At 40.6% G+C, this 15450-nt stretch overlaps 1 protein-coding gene across 3 annotated transcripts in view; it reads right to left on the bottom strand.

Annotated features, from left to right (window-relative positions):
• Positions 1 to 25: 25 nt before the first annotated feature.
• Positions 26 to 15450, bottom strand: part of TXLNG (taxilin gamma) — a 65319-nt gene continuing 49894 nt past the window's right edge. For all 3 annotated transcript variants that reach the window (XM_037822151.1, XM_037822153.1, XM_037822152.1), the window contains exons 4-10: positions 13930 to 14100; positions 12298 to 12492; positions 10733 to 10852; positions 9258 to 9332; positions 6441 to 6533; positions 4217 to 4312; positions 26 to 3128 (exon numbers count right to left, since the gene is read on the bottom strand). In XM_037822151.1, the coding sequence (XP_037678079.1) occupies positions 2796 to 3128; positions 4217 to 4312; positions 6441 to 6533; positions 9258 to 9332; positions 10733 to 10852; positions 12298 to 12492; positions 13930 to 14100 (1083 nt within the window). In that variant the 3' untranslated portion in view covers positions 26 to 2795. The remainder of the gene's footprint in view (positions 3129 to 4216; positions 4313 to 6440; positions 6534 to 9257; positions 9333 to 10732; positions 10853 to 12297; positions 12493 to 13929; positions 14101 to 15450) is intronic.

Here is a 15450-nt window from a genome sequence, read left to right as displayed (position 1 = left end):
TTAACAAAAGAATACACAGGAGGCATTAAATTTCATACATATTTACTTAATCTATACAGAATTGAATAGATAAAATCAGGTTCACATTAGTGAAAAATCTCTACAAAATGTCTTTGAAAAGCAAAACAAGCCTGCCTCTTAACAATTCGTATCCTCATGAAAGACGTGGGCTGTAAAAATAAAGCAGTGTGTTTAGCACAAACTAGAAGATATCTGCATCCATTTTTTCACAGTTATTTCCATCTACAGTCGGAAAGAGGTAGATTTTTCTGAAACACCTGAGAATTGAATTGTGATAACTAGGTGTAATAAAAGCAGTTGAACACATAACTAATAAAAAATACTGGTCTCAAGACTGAGAAATATATTCCTATAAGTCTGAGGATGAAATGGTGCATTATCCAAGACACAAGTTTTTTCTACACCTTGGCATCTACTGCCACTATAATACAAATCAAGATTCCACAATGGTGCAACAAATGCAATTTAAGTGACTTCAACATTTAAACCTTTTCTGGGTCAGCGTAGGAGCATTACAGTGTTCTAGAATACGGTAGATACAGGGCGTGCTACAAAGCCACAACACTGGCTGGTGAGGGGATTGCTTTACGAGAGTGGCCCTAGAGGGTCCCATTTGTTTTTATTCTTAACAGGGTAATGGTAGGGAGATTCTGAAAGACCAAATAAATAAATACATCCCAGACAGAATCCATATTCTTAAACACCATGGTAGCATCTAGCTAAATATACATAGTAAGCCGTAAGCAGCAGGCCAAGTACTGTTAATCACATTGCTTTATAAAGCCCTTGAGAATATGCAAAGGTTTAAGATTTACAATCTTCCACAGAGAACAAGTACCACAAAGAAATGTGGGCTCCACAACTGGCTGAATAAAATGTTAAGAGCTGTACATCCAGCAGAGTTCTTGTGAAATGTGATCATTAGTACTAGTTTTAAGATAGATTCTATTTCTGATATATACCTTCATTTCCTCTGAGGGAAATTAGTCTATTTCATTTAGTAATGGGGGGTGTTATGAAAGGTTGTGGGAGGGCTTTTTGTTTTCACCTCATTTTGAGAGAATAATCAGATAACCTACTCTGGATTTTGTTTCCTCACTGTCTGGCCCTTGATTAGCATGACTCATGGTGGCAGCTTGGATCTAATCTTCCAGTCCAGATGATGTTTCTCATCTATGGATGGACAAATTTGTAATTCTTTCAACCCAGTTTAGACCACAAATGTAACAGGACCTTATACATAAAACTTGAACAAGGACAAAACCCTTTTAACTGGACGGAAAACTTGGGCTTCTTCAGTCCAGTGAGCAATTGAGAAGTGTCAGTTTGATGGTTTTGCTCAGTGGAATGTGCTAACAGGTTTGGTTAGAACCTTTCTATTTCAAAGTCTTTCAATGCAAAAGTTTACTAGGGACAATGTCAAAGTTTTTACCATTGGTGCAGCCTGATTGCTCATTTGTATAATTTACCCATGTCTCAATCAAAGGAAAGTTAAGAAACAAATGCAAAAGTTACAGGCTTAATTTAGAAATTTCCCCCACTCCCAAGTGCAGAGACCTTGATAATACTGGGTTGTTTTTTTTTCCCCTTTAAAACAGTTAAGTCAGTAGGAAAGGGATGAGAAACAGTGAAAGCACAAGAATAAGGATAGTGACTACTGAACACCACCCTGCACCAAGTTTTCCCAAAGGGGAAAAAATGTTGGTTCCAGTCTTTGTTTTGGAAATGAAAGCAGTTTCAGTTAAGATGATCCAAAGTTAAAATTCACTTTAAAGAGCCTGGGATATTTTGCTGGTGGGACTCTTCTAACAGTTGAACATCAACCTTTCAAGTAACCAGCAGAGGGACCTTCGCCTATTGAAAGCTACATAGAATTTACCCTAATTGACTTAAACTGACAAGGGACTGGAAGTGACTGCAAATGCCAAAAGCAATTTTTGAAGAATGGTGCCTTTCTGTGGGAGGTGGAGAATAAGTACCCAAATCCCAAATTGAAACCAAACAAAAACCAGCATACTCTATGGTAGACATTTGGGTAGAAAAATTCCACACATCAGTTCTAGCCTGAAAGCAAAGCAGCATTGTTGACTTTTTAGTCACATAAACATTAAGTGTGTTTGTCCAATGATTTGACTGTATGTACTATTTTGTTTACAGGTGACATCTTTGTATACATATTCTGGCATAACTTTGTGGGACTCAAGGCTTGTGGCCATCTCAGTTTTATCAAGTGACAAACAATTACCCAAAAGCTAATTTGAATCAGATATCCTATGCTTGGTTCTGATCTAACACTAGACTTTTATTTTTACTTGGCATTTAAATGGGATATTAGACAAAACTAATCATCTTGTATATTTTATTTTATTGAATTATATTAATGGCAGGCAGAAAATTTAAATTAATGTTTTTACATCTAGGAACCATGCTCAGAACAAAGTTCCCTCGTAATGGTTGGCCCTGTCTTGACTGGAATTTTAATAGTGACGATTATGTGCAAGGAGCAGGGAAGAGAAAGGACAACGCAATGAACACATGCATGCCAATGAAGGGGGACAGTGAGGCAGATGTGCAACACAGCTGGGGAAAAGGGAGCGATTAAAACTATTCAAAACTCTAAGCAGCCTCCTGTACCACATAAGTCCAGTAGTTCTAAGAAAATACAGATATGGTAGAAAAAGTAAGAAAATTTTCACCACAAAACCAATAGTTTACTACTAACAGAGAAAGTTATACACAAAATATATCTCTCAAAACAGTGCTGACACTTCATCTTAGTCAACTGAATCAGTGCCTGGGACAGAGCCCGTGGCCAGGGTCTTTGGAGCGGCAGTTTTTTCACTGGCTGCCTTGGGCTTTGCTTCAAGGGGGGCCCCTGGGGCTGTTTGAGAGGAAGTGTCCAGCTCCTTGTGAGAAGCCAGGGCCGGGCCCGCCTGGAGCACAGGCCTCGCTAAACCCACACCTGCTGCTTCTCTAGACACCTGCTCTCTAAGGACTTCCACCTTCTCACTGAGCTCATTTCTTTCCGTTTGAAGAGCTCGGCACAGCTTCTCTAACCGTTCCAGTTTTATTTGAAAGGCCTTGTACTCTTTATCACGGACAGTTTTCTGTAAGGGGAGGGAAAAAAGAATTTAAGTAACCTCATTAAATACAAATTAGGTTACTGTATACAAAATTAAGTAACCTGAGCCATACTGAAAAACTACTGGCTTTATCACCTCTTGGACAAGTTCAGTTTTTTTTAAAAACACCTCCTAACTTTCTAGCTAGCTTCACTGCACACATATGTATGTAAGTATCTCAACTGATATTTAAAGTAACACTGTTCTAGGACAGCAAAATTACATTGTCATGTTTCTTAAAAATAACACCTCACTGACTTGTGCTCATATAAGTGGGTAAAATGGGGAATGCTGTGTTATATGTTACAGTAATAAACTTTTAAAAAAATCAACATCTACTTAACTCTTTGTATTGATGAAATACTGAGAAAATTAAAGAATCAGTCACAAAGACCAGTTGATGTAAAATTGAAGGGCCTAATTAAAAACAGAAGAATTCATTTTCCCTCTACGTAGATTTCTGTTTTACCAAGTTTTAGAGAATGAGATTCTTGCTACATGTGCCCCATTTCCTCTTGTGAAATGTTATAAATTAGCCCTATCAAGTTTCTGAAGGTGTGAAATTTGGTATTGCAAATTGAAATGCACTGAATACATTTCAGCTTTATAAGAAGACTGGCAAAAGTACTTTGCTGCCTTTTTGAAAAAACTGTCAGTCACAGTAGAAGAGTGGCTGGGCGGGGCCTGCTGCTGCTGCCGGGAGCTTGTCAGACCTCAGAGACCCCAGCCCAGACCTGCCTAAGCAAAAACCCAGGGGAGCCTAGCAAGCCAATGTGGACACGCCGGAGTTCAAGAAACCAGTGCTGCAGAAGGAAGCTGCATCCAGGTACTTTGCAGCCGTCTCCAACATAAGCCTGGGCTAATGCATTTGGTAGTAAGACGCTTAAATACCTCACTGTGGAAAAGACTTCATAGAAGCAAGTCCGTGGTTAGCAGAGCCCTCATAAATTCTACTTCACACCCCCAGCCATGGGCGGCTCTGGCCAGAGCCATCCCCCCTGGTGGTGCCATCACAGCACACACCCCCGCCCCGAGAGGGAAGAATGTGTCTCCGTGGTAGAAAACCAGCTCACCTCTTCAGCCATTTGCAGAAGCGCCTTATTATTGTTTTCCCATTTGGCACGCCAGACAATCGTTTCTTTTTCCAGTTTTTTAATTTTCTTTGTCATCTGTGAAGCAACACAATTGCAAATTTAAATTCTAACTTCCATTTCTCATTTCTATACCCTGTCCCATCTCAAGAGACTGCTCACAGGCTGCCCCCACCCTGCTCTCCTGCCCCGCTGGCAGCTGTGTCTTGATCAAAGTTGCTGGTCTGCCTGTTGGAAGTCGAGCTTATCATAGAAGCTCCTGGGGTGGCAGCAGCAGGAACCAAAGTAGGGGTTGCACATAATGAGGCAAATCAGATCCCCTCCATTTCAGAGGAAGCAGCACCAGGAGGACGCTGTCAGCCGCCACACTCCAGACTCTCAGCTCAGGCTGGAGGGCTGAGGGGGTTGAGAATGAAGTAAGTCCTTGTTCGTGACTTTTATGGTCCATTAAACTAATTCATCAGCTTCTTGGAGGAATAGGGACTCTTGGCCTCCAAAGATTAAGGACTGGTTCTCTAACCATCACCTCTGAGACCACATCAGCTTCAGAACTAGAGGCAGCATAATTTAGTAAGACTCCAGTGACCAGGAGAATGATCAAAGTATTTAATCCTTAGAGAGTTTGTCAGCCCCACAACTCACAAGACTGTTCCCTCACACAAGACCCTTCACACAGATTGTGAAAGCCTTGTGGACCGCACTCCCTTTATCTAGTGTATGGTTGGATGAGTAGAAAAATGGGGACAAAAACTAAATGAAAAATAGGGTGGGACGGGGGATGGTTTGGGTGTTTTTACTTTTATTTTTTATTCTTATTTTTACTTTTTTCTGGTATAAGGAAAATGTTCAAAGATAGATTGGGACAATGAATGCACAACTATATGATGGTACTGTGAACAGTTGACTACACCATGGATGACTGTATGATATGTGAATATATCTCAATAAAACTGAATTTAAGAAAAATGAACAAAAAAAAAGATCCTTCACACAAGAATACAGCACCCGCTCAGTTCCAAGTAGAGGCCCTGAGCCAAGTGCTGTTCAGGGAAACATGGAGGAGGAGGAGCCAATGCCCCTTGCCTTGGGTGGTTGGTTACACCCGAAACTGTAATACAAGGCAAAGTGGGACAAAGGCCACGGGAAGCACTCAGGGAAGATCTATGTGGGACGCTGACCTGTGGCGATCCCTGTAGCCACTGGCAGAGGAATGCATTCTGGTGCAGGCGCCTGCAGAAGGATAGCTAATTTGGGAGTCCTTGTAAGTTTGGTTCCACCTGAACGAGTGAGCACGTGCTCAAGCAAACACTTGCTGTCCCAAACATGACCCCCTAGATCAGAGCCTTAACTGAAAGGACTGGCAGACAGAGCCCATCTGCTGCTCACCAAATTCTCCAGATTACTGGATCAAAAAATACTTGAAGGTAGTAATCTGAGCACTCAATGTGTGTCAAGCACTCTTAGAAATACTCTCTTTTATGAAGGGTAGGTATTTTTATTATCTTTACTTTTAACGATGAAGGAACACAATGGCAGAGAAAGGTTAAACAACTTGTCCGTGGTCACACGTTAAATAATGCAAGCAGGACATTAACCCAGGAAATTTGATTAAAGAGTGCATGCTCTCCATCGCCACAGAAGATCTAATAATAATCATGACTAACCTCTACTGAATGCTTACAAAGTGCCAGCAGCTACTGTACTGATCCCCAATCTGCTACCATTAAAAAAAAAAGAGGGGGACTACAAGGTTAAATTAAGAATGGATGGATATGTGTGTGTTTTGTGTGTGTTTATTTCAACTAAATATACGATTACTTTTCTGGGCTTGGATGACTAAAGAATTGTGTCTCCAAGGACACTGGGCTCTGTGAAAGGACTGGGGAGCAATCACCTGAAGTGATTAAAACAGTAAATAAAACAAAAACCCACAAATAACAAACAAAAAAGAAAACACTTACTTCCAACAACAAATTTTATTTTATAGAGGAGTTCACTTTAATAGAGAGACTTTTTCAGAGCTGAACATCCACTAACTACTTGGGGCACACTGAGGGCAAAATAAGCATACCAATGGGGGATCAGAAAAGATGGAATTAAGACAGTATCATGACAACAGAAACGCATCCAAGTAGTAATCACGCTTAAAATAGCTTCTTACATAAATTCTCTTTTATGTAATATTCTACTAAAAATATACAAATACCTTTTCCATTTCCTGCCTGAAGGTCGTAAAAAGTTCATTGCTTTTTGCCATGGTAGTCTGGAATTCTTCAAACTTATCCATATAGAGAGAAAGCTACAGAAAAAAGTATTAAATATTCTGAGTTCCAGGTAAGCAATTTAAAATCTCACAGACTTTCAACAGAACACAATATGGTTAAACATTAATTATATTATTAGGGACAGAAATAACAAATGCAAACGCAATCCTTGAAACCAGAGAGATGGCTGAAATTCTTACCACCCCCTGAAATGCATTAAACACATGCAATTTTGTTGACCTAACCCGCCACAAAAGTGAAGTAGAGTGGTGTAGCTATACGCTTCGTGTACCCATAGTGCTCTACGAACCACCCCCTCTACTAACATCAGAATTCCACCTGCATAGTTCTTAGCTGGATTTCAAGGATCTCTCTTTCCTTAACGTAGGCAAGAAAATGAAATAGAAGCCAAAGAACTGGTTTGGTTGGAGAAGAATTCAGTGGGGGTACAGTTAAGAGAAAAAGAAAAGCTAAAAGTGGTAGAAACACTGTTTTTTTTTTTTTTTTAACTCTTACCCTCAAGGAATTTTTATTATCCAGCCAGGAAAATAACACTAACCAACAAGCCAAGCAGAATACAGAGTTTTCTCTTCCTTAGAATAAGAATTCAAAGAAGGCAAGGGGGTGGTGGGGGGCACGTGCAGGGAGTCAGACTAGTCGGGCAAGTGTCATGTGGTGAGGCCTGAGCCAGGCCTCAAGGTTGGGCTCAATTATTTAATTTTAGACCAGGAGAGAACCTTTTAGAGATCACCCAATGTGATTACATTGTTTTCAGGATGGGGAAATAGAGGCCCAGAGAAATAAAATGTTTTGCCCAAGATTACACCATACACGTGAGAAGAGAGAAGAATAAAAGATCATCAGAGGCCAAAGAACAGCATCAACGATGCCTTTCAACTTTGAGCAGTGACGTACCAGGAACATTAGACAGATCGGCCCCAACAGGATGGAGGGTAAATGGTGGTGCCCAGCGCACCTCCAGTTGTCAGGTGGGAAAAGCATAGAGAAGCAAGTTCTGCAGTGTGTGCAAGCAGGGGAAAGACGGAAAGCAACATCACCAGTGATGTCAGGCTAGAAGGAGAGTACTGGACCGCCAGCGCGCCTGCCGAAAGGTGAGGGCCTGGCCGATGATGATGCCAGCAGGAGGAGAAACATAGGAGTGAGCTGGAGGACAAGGCATAGGATTTACTGACAGACTGTAGGAGGCACCCAATGACAAGGCCATTGAGGCTACTGGCCTGAGGCCCGGAATGATGGTGGGTCTCAGGGCAGCATAATAAGGGGTGTGGTTCTATCTGATGAGGGAGATGAGAGGTTATGGCAGTTTCAGCATGGCATGTTCTTCTAGAAGAGAGACTGCCCCAACTGAAAGTTCAATGCTGGCCTACAGTAGGTAGTTAATAAATGTCAATTACCATCTCATCTGGACCTATGTGACTGGATCACAAAACATTAGGTCAAGACACACCAGTAGACTATGGAGATCACCAACAAATGATGAAAAATGAGATGGTAAGAGCAGAGAAGGAAACACTCTTGGGAAGGACAGCCACATTAAGTAGTGGGAAGAGAAAGGTGACAGCAAAGGAAACAAAACAGCGATTAGATAAAAAGACTCAGGAGATCACCGACAACAAAAGCTGCACTGATACCGTAACAGAAGAGAATCAGAGCTATTGTGCAGGACTCTCATATTAAAGAACATCTTCCAAAACCACAAAAGACTTTTTATACCTTCTCCACAATGACTTACTTCTCCATATATATGGATAGGTGAATTTACAGAACTATTAAGAAAGGGCTTCAAATTTTCTAGAAGCATTCTCGCAGGATCATATAACTTACAGAGGAAAGTTCAAAAGATTTCTGATACTTGACTCCTCCATAAGTTAGGTTAGCTTAATACAGAATTAATTATCACCACATTGTAAACGTTCCCAGTTATAAGCAGCACTCCATGGGGGTGCTCATGAAGTATCAGGGCAGGTGAGAACTAACTGAGAGACCTTACACATTTAAGAAACAAGACCAGGTGGAAAGCAGCAACCTTTCAGCTATGGGAAGCACAGTCTTTCCTGTGCCTTTTCTCGGAGTGAGGAGCGAGTCTGAGCCTCCCTTATTCTACACGAGGCACCGATAAGGAATGGAAGGGACAGACCTAAGGGGCCTAGTGTGAAAAGCAGGGAGGACCCTAATTTAGAAAAAATAACAACACAACTCTATCTGGGAGTGGGCCTGTATGGTCTTAAGCCATTTTAAAAATAGGTCATGTGCTCAGAGCACAAAATTTTAAAGATATTAGGTTAACCTATATGAAATTGTCATTTTTGTCAGTCAAAGAAGTTAAATACCAGTAATTTCGTGAGGTTCAACTCAACACAAAAGAAGGAAAATCTGAAGCTCTATCAGTTTCTCTTCAGTTAGCAATCAGCTGGCAAGCAGCGCATGGGGCAAGGGACTGCAAAAGGGAGGAGATAGCTGGGATAATGGCAGGGACACTGAAGACACAGTGACCACACTGAAGACATGGTGACCACCCATTCCGGTTTGCCTGAGACCGAGGGAACCTTGGGACCTGGGATGTTCAGTGCTACAACTGGGAAAGTCCTGGGCAAACCAGGATGAGATGGTCACCCTAAATGAGGAAATTCCCATGAGGGCCATGTGATCCAACCCTCAGCTCTGTCGAGCCTCCCAGGTGTATATCAAACATACCAAGTATTCCTCACAAATTCTACCATCCTCTGTTGTCAAGTTACCTGCTGTTTCAGTTGTACTTCTTGCTGTTTCATTTGTTCATATTTGTGCCTTGATTCTGTTGCTTCTTTTAATAACTAGAAAACAGAAACATTCAGGCAAAATACTGACAGCAATTACAGAGATGACTAAAATGTCAGTGACAACATACTTAGGCTTATTCCTTCCACCATTATATACAGGTAATGAAATTATATATAGGTAACGAAACATTACCTATATCTTCAATCTGTTCCACTTGTTAGCACTTAGGAACATAGGAATAATCTTTTATTGCTTAAGGAGAAAAAAGTACCCTGGAGGCCCAATAAGGCTTACGAATCTCAGGGTCAAATTGTTGTAAGTGAAAATACTCAGATGCCCAGTTTTATTAGCACAAAATATGGCTAGAAGCATCAACATTAAGGGGCTATTTTAGTAAGCCCCTCTACTCCATGAGGGGCAAGATGAGGCAGGCTGAAGGGACATATGGAGTAAAGCAACGAAAGTGGACACCTGGTTTCTAATCACTTTTTGAAAAGCAGAGGTGAGGCTGTGGGGGGGGGGCATTATTTAATATACCTGGGTTTTCAAGAAAATTACACAGTGAAGTTGCACAGAAGGTAGATGTGAAATTCAGTTGCTGAAGTAAAACATCTCAAACAGTCCAAATAAGTCTTGAAAAGAGAGGCATGTGCCTCTCTCTAAACCCGAGACCCACACTCAGCATGAGATGTTCACAATCCTGAGGGGCACTGAGGAACTGAGCCTTCCCTACCACGCTCACCTCGGGGTCTAGGCCACTTGAGTGAAATGCTGGACGGAATAGTCCACATTATTACAATTATTTCTCACTTTTACTGTATTTTTGGTTAAGCACATATAGCTGAATTAGCATATGTGCTAATATATACATAGCCAGTGAGATTTCACCAGGTTCACAATTTTTGACAGGCAATAGGATCTGAGTCTATACTCTGGGAACAATGCTGAGGGATTAGGATATAGAGAATTCTGTTAAAATTTTATCAGAAAATTATAGCAGAGTAAGTAAAATCATTTACCTCATTACTTGTTTAAAAACAAAATGTAACAGTGTATAGGAGATCCATGCTTGGTGAATTCTAAGTTAAATATAATTGCCTCTAACTCTCAAGGCCCAACTTGCCAAATCAATGGCACAATTTTTGAACCTGGTGACCATTACCTAAGAAGCAAAATAAATATTCTAAGCACAGAAAAAAACCAAATTGTGTGCACACCTTTCTACTAATTTGAAGTAGCATCTCAAGTATGGTTTTGGTATAAAAAAGTTAATTAGAGGTAGAAAGCCAAATGTTTCCTTAAACACATGCTCCCCTTCTCTTTCTAGAGCAAACAACCAAACAGCATGCCCTGGGCCACACAAAACGTAGAAAGGTATAAACGTTTTAAATGGCTTTGGTTACAATTTTGGCGATAATCTTTTTTTTTTTTTTTTTAAAGAAATAAAACTTACAAACTCTCTCTCTCTTTGATGTTTTTCATCAGCTTCTTTTATAAGCTGTGTCGTTTGCTGAAGTTTGGCATCCACAAGTTGTTGTTGCAGTTCCTTATGTTTGAACACTTTATCAATATGCTACGGGAAAAGTAAAATTTCTTCCATTAACTCGACAAAAAAAGGTACACAATGTTTAAGGGACATAACCCAAGTTCCAATGCCTTGCCAACCGTGCTTTTCCTGCTAATGCCACTGTAGCTGAGAACACTGGTGCTTTCTGGCATATGCTTGCATAAGAGTCTATTTTACATAGTCCTGACTACCCCATGCCCATCCCTGCCAGAGATGGGGTGTCCCCCATCAACAGCCTCAGCAGCCATGAGCTTTGTATTTCCTACATCAGCCCTACATAGAAAATAAGGTTCAAATTGTATTAAGAAAAGGACAGATAAGGAAAAGGATCAAACTAGTAAGCCCATTCATCATATACACAATTCCTGGTTATTTCTCTCCCCATTAAATTTTGTGAAATTTCTTAGTTGGAGGCAGCATGATATAATGGTAGGAATGGCCCGGTGGAGGGGTGGGGGGAAGGCAAATCTCTGCTCAGTATGTGGCCCTGGGCAGATTCTTCCCCGTGCTGAATCTCAGTTCCCCTATCTGCAATGGGGGAAAACCACACATACCTAGCAGAGGTGCTGTAAAACTAAATGCAATGCTGAACTACGTAAGGTGCTCAGTGCCTGGCAGATATTAGATGCTTGGTAAGAGGTCATTATGTACAAACTAAATTGTCAAGTGGTTATTTATGCTCAGTAAAGTGATCAGAACATCCCTTCTTCAGAAAAATAGCAACCCTTCTAGTTACAACACCCTAAGTGAGGGGAAGAAGTACTAGTTGATAATAAGGTAACCCAATAAAGTACTGAGGAGAGCACAACAGATGTCTCGCTTTGAGTGCAAATAATTTGGTCATCATTAAACTACATCCCGACTAACAAAAAAACATTCTATAATACTCAAAATAAACAGAATAATGGAAAAATTACTGGTGGCCAGTGACCAAGTTTGGAGGCCACAGATCCCTCCAGTAAACTTTTTATTTCAATGAGTGTGTATGTGTGAAGGGTTAGAAGTAGATTCTTCTTTTCTCCCCAATAGTATAAAGTCCCTATCTAAACAAATATCTGAATTATAGGTGAAATGCAGCAGAAGCATACACTGTAAAGATTATCAGAGAAGTCTGAGGTACAGATATTTTGGGGCCTAATATTTATTTATTACGAGTCTGTATGCAAAAATCTCAATCTTCCAGTATCACATGGAAGACAGGTAGTACTTAGCACATCTCCTAAAAATTACCTTGCTTATCCAAATCTACTAACTGTTAGGACATCAAGTGATGATCCCAACTAGTCCTTGTGTTTATTGGGTGCCTGATCCTTTCCTTGCTGGACCTTCCACTACACATATACGAAAGTTCTAAAATGTCCTGTGACAATAGTTGTAAATTAGCAGTGAATGGTGAAAAGTTTTGGCTAATAAAGAGTAGCTGTCTAAATAAACAAAGAAAAGGTCTTTACCTCTTCCCTCAGTGCATACTGTTCAATGAGCTTCTTCAGTTTCTCTCCCAATTCAATATTCTCCTGTCGGAGTTTGGCGTTGTGTGTGTCGTGTTGTTCCAGCTGTGTCTGAATCTCATTTAAAGTAATCTGGAAATGTGCAGTTGCTTCTTTGCGTCTCTCTTCTTCCTCTCGTGCCTGCTGCATATTTTCTTCCTTATCATCCAAAATAATTTCTGTTAATAGTATCAACCTATAGAGAAGATGCTCACAAAAGATGCTGCCTCGGTGTGTGTTCATTTATTGCTGCCCAAAAGTGTTGCTTCTGCACTAGAATTCCTCCTCCTTCTTGATGACCAGAAGGCTCTCTTTTAAAAGCAAGTAGCTTTTCCTAAGTATATGGAGTAATCAGAGAGCTGCAAACTGTCCAGCTAAAAAGCAAGCGTTATCTGACCATCTAGAAACTCTCCATACTGAAATCAAGGGAAGGGGCTTCTCCATAGTTGGCTTTTCCCCAATACCCTCCTCACCAGTAAGGCAGGGCACCATCTCAGGGCAGCCTGAGGAGGTGCATCCCCTGTTTAAGCTCCCTTTCAGGGTCACATCTTCTATCCCCTCAAGGGCAAGGGACAAATGGAATCCTCATTTTTAAAAGGTGACTTTCACCTCTTGCTAGGATACATGTGCCAAAAGACTTTTATATCTAAAGAGTTACCCACCCAATCAAAATGCTGATCTGCTATGGGAAAAATACCACCTACTTTAATAATATCTAAATCCTAGGCTTCAAAACCAAGAGAAAAAAACACAACCTCACGTCAGGTGAGCCTCCACTTCATGCGTGGTCTCACGTGCAAGGGCCCAGGGGTTTTCTGTGGTGAGTGGATCTGATCAGCAACCAGCTCCATCAAAATCATACGCCACCGGTACCCCGGCTTGGCCATACCACAAGGACAGGCATGTCCCTGTTTTAGGAGGCAAGCTTCTTGCCAGTACCTCTGTTCTTTTTCCTTTCTTCCCCTGTTGATACCAATTAATTTTTTCATACCTGCTCCTTCTTCCTTTATAATCAGCCAAGATCCAAGTCCTGTTCTAAAAGCACTTAGCAAATGAAGAGTCGGGGGTGGGCAGGGGGGGGAGTTTGGCAGTCCAGCCAAACCACATCCACAGAAGAGCCAAACGGCCTGTTTTCCCTCTTCAGTTTCCCATTTCACCTAAGCTTTTGATCCCTTATCTGAGGAAGACAGGGGTAATCAACTATGTCAGCGGCCAGCAGAAACTTGGCACCTTCCAGCTCCCTAAGCCATTGCTCTGAGTAGGAGAGCTATGGACACAAACGTCCACCTCATCCAGAGCCCTGTGACCAAGCAGGAGGCCCACAGCTTAGGCCTCACACATGGCATTGGCACAAGCAAGGCAGTATCTCTGTCTCCAAGGACCCACAGTGTCTTCCTCTCAGGGACCTGGTCTACCAGCACAAACGTAAATCCTCGTAATTCATCAACCAACAACCACAGTTACAGCTAATATCCATTAAAGCAAGTAGAGACGAGGATTGATTTCAAATGCATAAGAAGTAATTAAAATGCCATCTAAGTAAATACCTCCTAAAAACAAACAAACAAAAAAACCCAGAAAAATGAACCAACTGACCTTTAATGTCTTATTGTGATGCTGAAGTTCCCTGCAAAGAGACTCTAGTTTGCTTCTTGCCAAGATAGCCTTGCTGTGTTCACTCTGTAAATGAACTTTTTCTTTCACTATCTGGGCTTGCTTCTTCTGCAGAATCTTCATTTGCTTCTGAACATTCCTGCTCTCCTCCAACTAAAATTCACAAGAATGTTACATTTAGGAAGTACAGTAAGAATCTTTGCATTACGGCTGGAAGAATTACGATTACAGCTACAGAACACGTTTTCAAAAGGCCAAACACTGTAGTGTGCTATTTTATTTAACTTATTCCATGCCATGCTAATCTGCTAACCTTTTCTATTCCTCTCTTTTCCAGTTGTGATAGGAAAGTAGGCAAAAAAAAAAAGTAGGGTGGGAAGAAAAAACAATCTCTCTTTTTCTTATTAAAAACAAAAACTGAAAAGTTTTGGTAATGGATGGCAATGATGGTAGCACAACATTGTGAATGTAATGAATACAACTGAACTGATTTGGTTAAAATGGGAAATATTATGTTGTATGTATGTTACACCACAATAAAAATTAAAAGGAAAAAAAACTGTACAACACAAAGAGCAAACCCTAAACTATGGACTTTCATTAATAATATAATTATAATAATACTGGCTCATCAAGTGTAACAAATGTGCCACAGTAATGCAACCTGTTGACATTAGAGAAAAGAGGGGGTTGGGGGGGTGATATGGGAAGTCTTACTTTTCTGCATAATTTTTCTGTAAACCTACAACTGCTTTAAAAATAAAGTCTATCAAAAAAAAAAAAACTAAAATTTTAGGAATCAACACCACCTAGTTTTACTTTTCCAAAATAACACACAAAAGCTACTTTCTTGAAATGGTCCATCAAAATCTGAACTCAATAAGCAGCACCCAGGGGTCTCCCAAGAGAAGGAGGAATCACTGTGATTTTAGACGGGGGGCGAATTAGTCTATTTCAAGGTTAAATCAACACTAACGTAAGATGGCAGCCTGAATGACCTTTCAATAAAGCTTCTATGAAGAATGAAATGATGATGAGTCACAATTTCAAGAGCAGGAGTGACATCTTGTGGCCTATTAAAATATATCAAGCATCGTTACAGGCAATAAGCTCACAGCTAAGGAAAACACCTTCTTGGAAGTCTCTGCAGGCAAAAATAGTTTGGTTTTTGTACAATAATTTTGTGAAGTCATTTTGCTTTTGGATCTAACTATGGACATGAGCTGCAGGCCAGTTAAAATTGGCTACAGGTTCTGCACACATCATCTGTAATTCCACCCCAACTATGTAACGCCACCTTTTTCTTTCTCACTCCAAATACAGCAGAACATGAATAAAAACAGTATCATAGGGAAAATCCAAACTCTGCCTATTTTAATTATACTCTTTAATGTTAGTAGTGATAACAAATCACTGGCAATAGCAGCTCAGAAGCAACTTCTATTGCACTGCTGGTGATATACTGAACCTTACTAGGTACCAGGCACTGAGCTAACCACGAAT

Source organism: Choloepus didactylus, chromosome X, assembly GCF_015220235.1.
Source record: "Choloepus didactylus isolate mChoDid1 chromosome X, mChoDid1.pri, whole genome shotgun sequence".
NCBI classification, from domain to species: domain Eukaryota; kingdom Metazoa; phylum Chordata; class Mammalia; order Pilosa; family Megalonychidae; genus Choloepus; species Choloepus didactylus.
The sequence above is the reverse complement of the archived record's forward strand: the minus strand, read 5'-3'. Positions and strand labels throughout refer to the sequence as shown.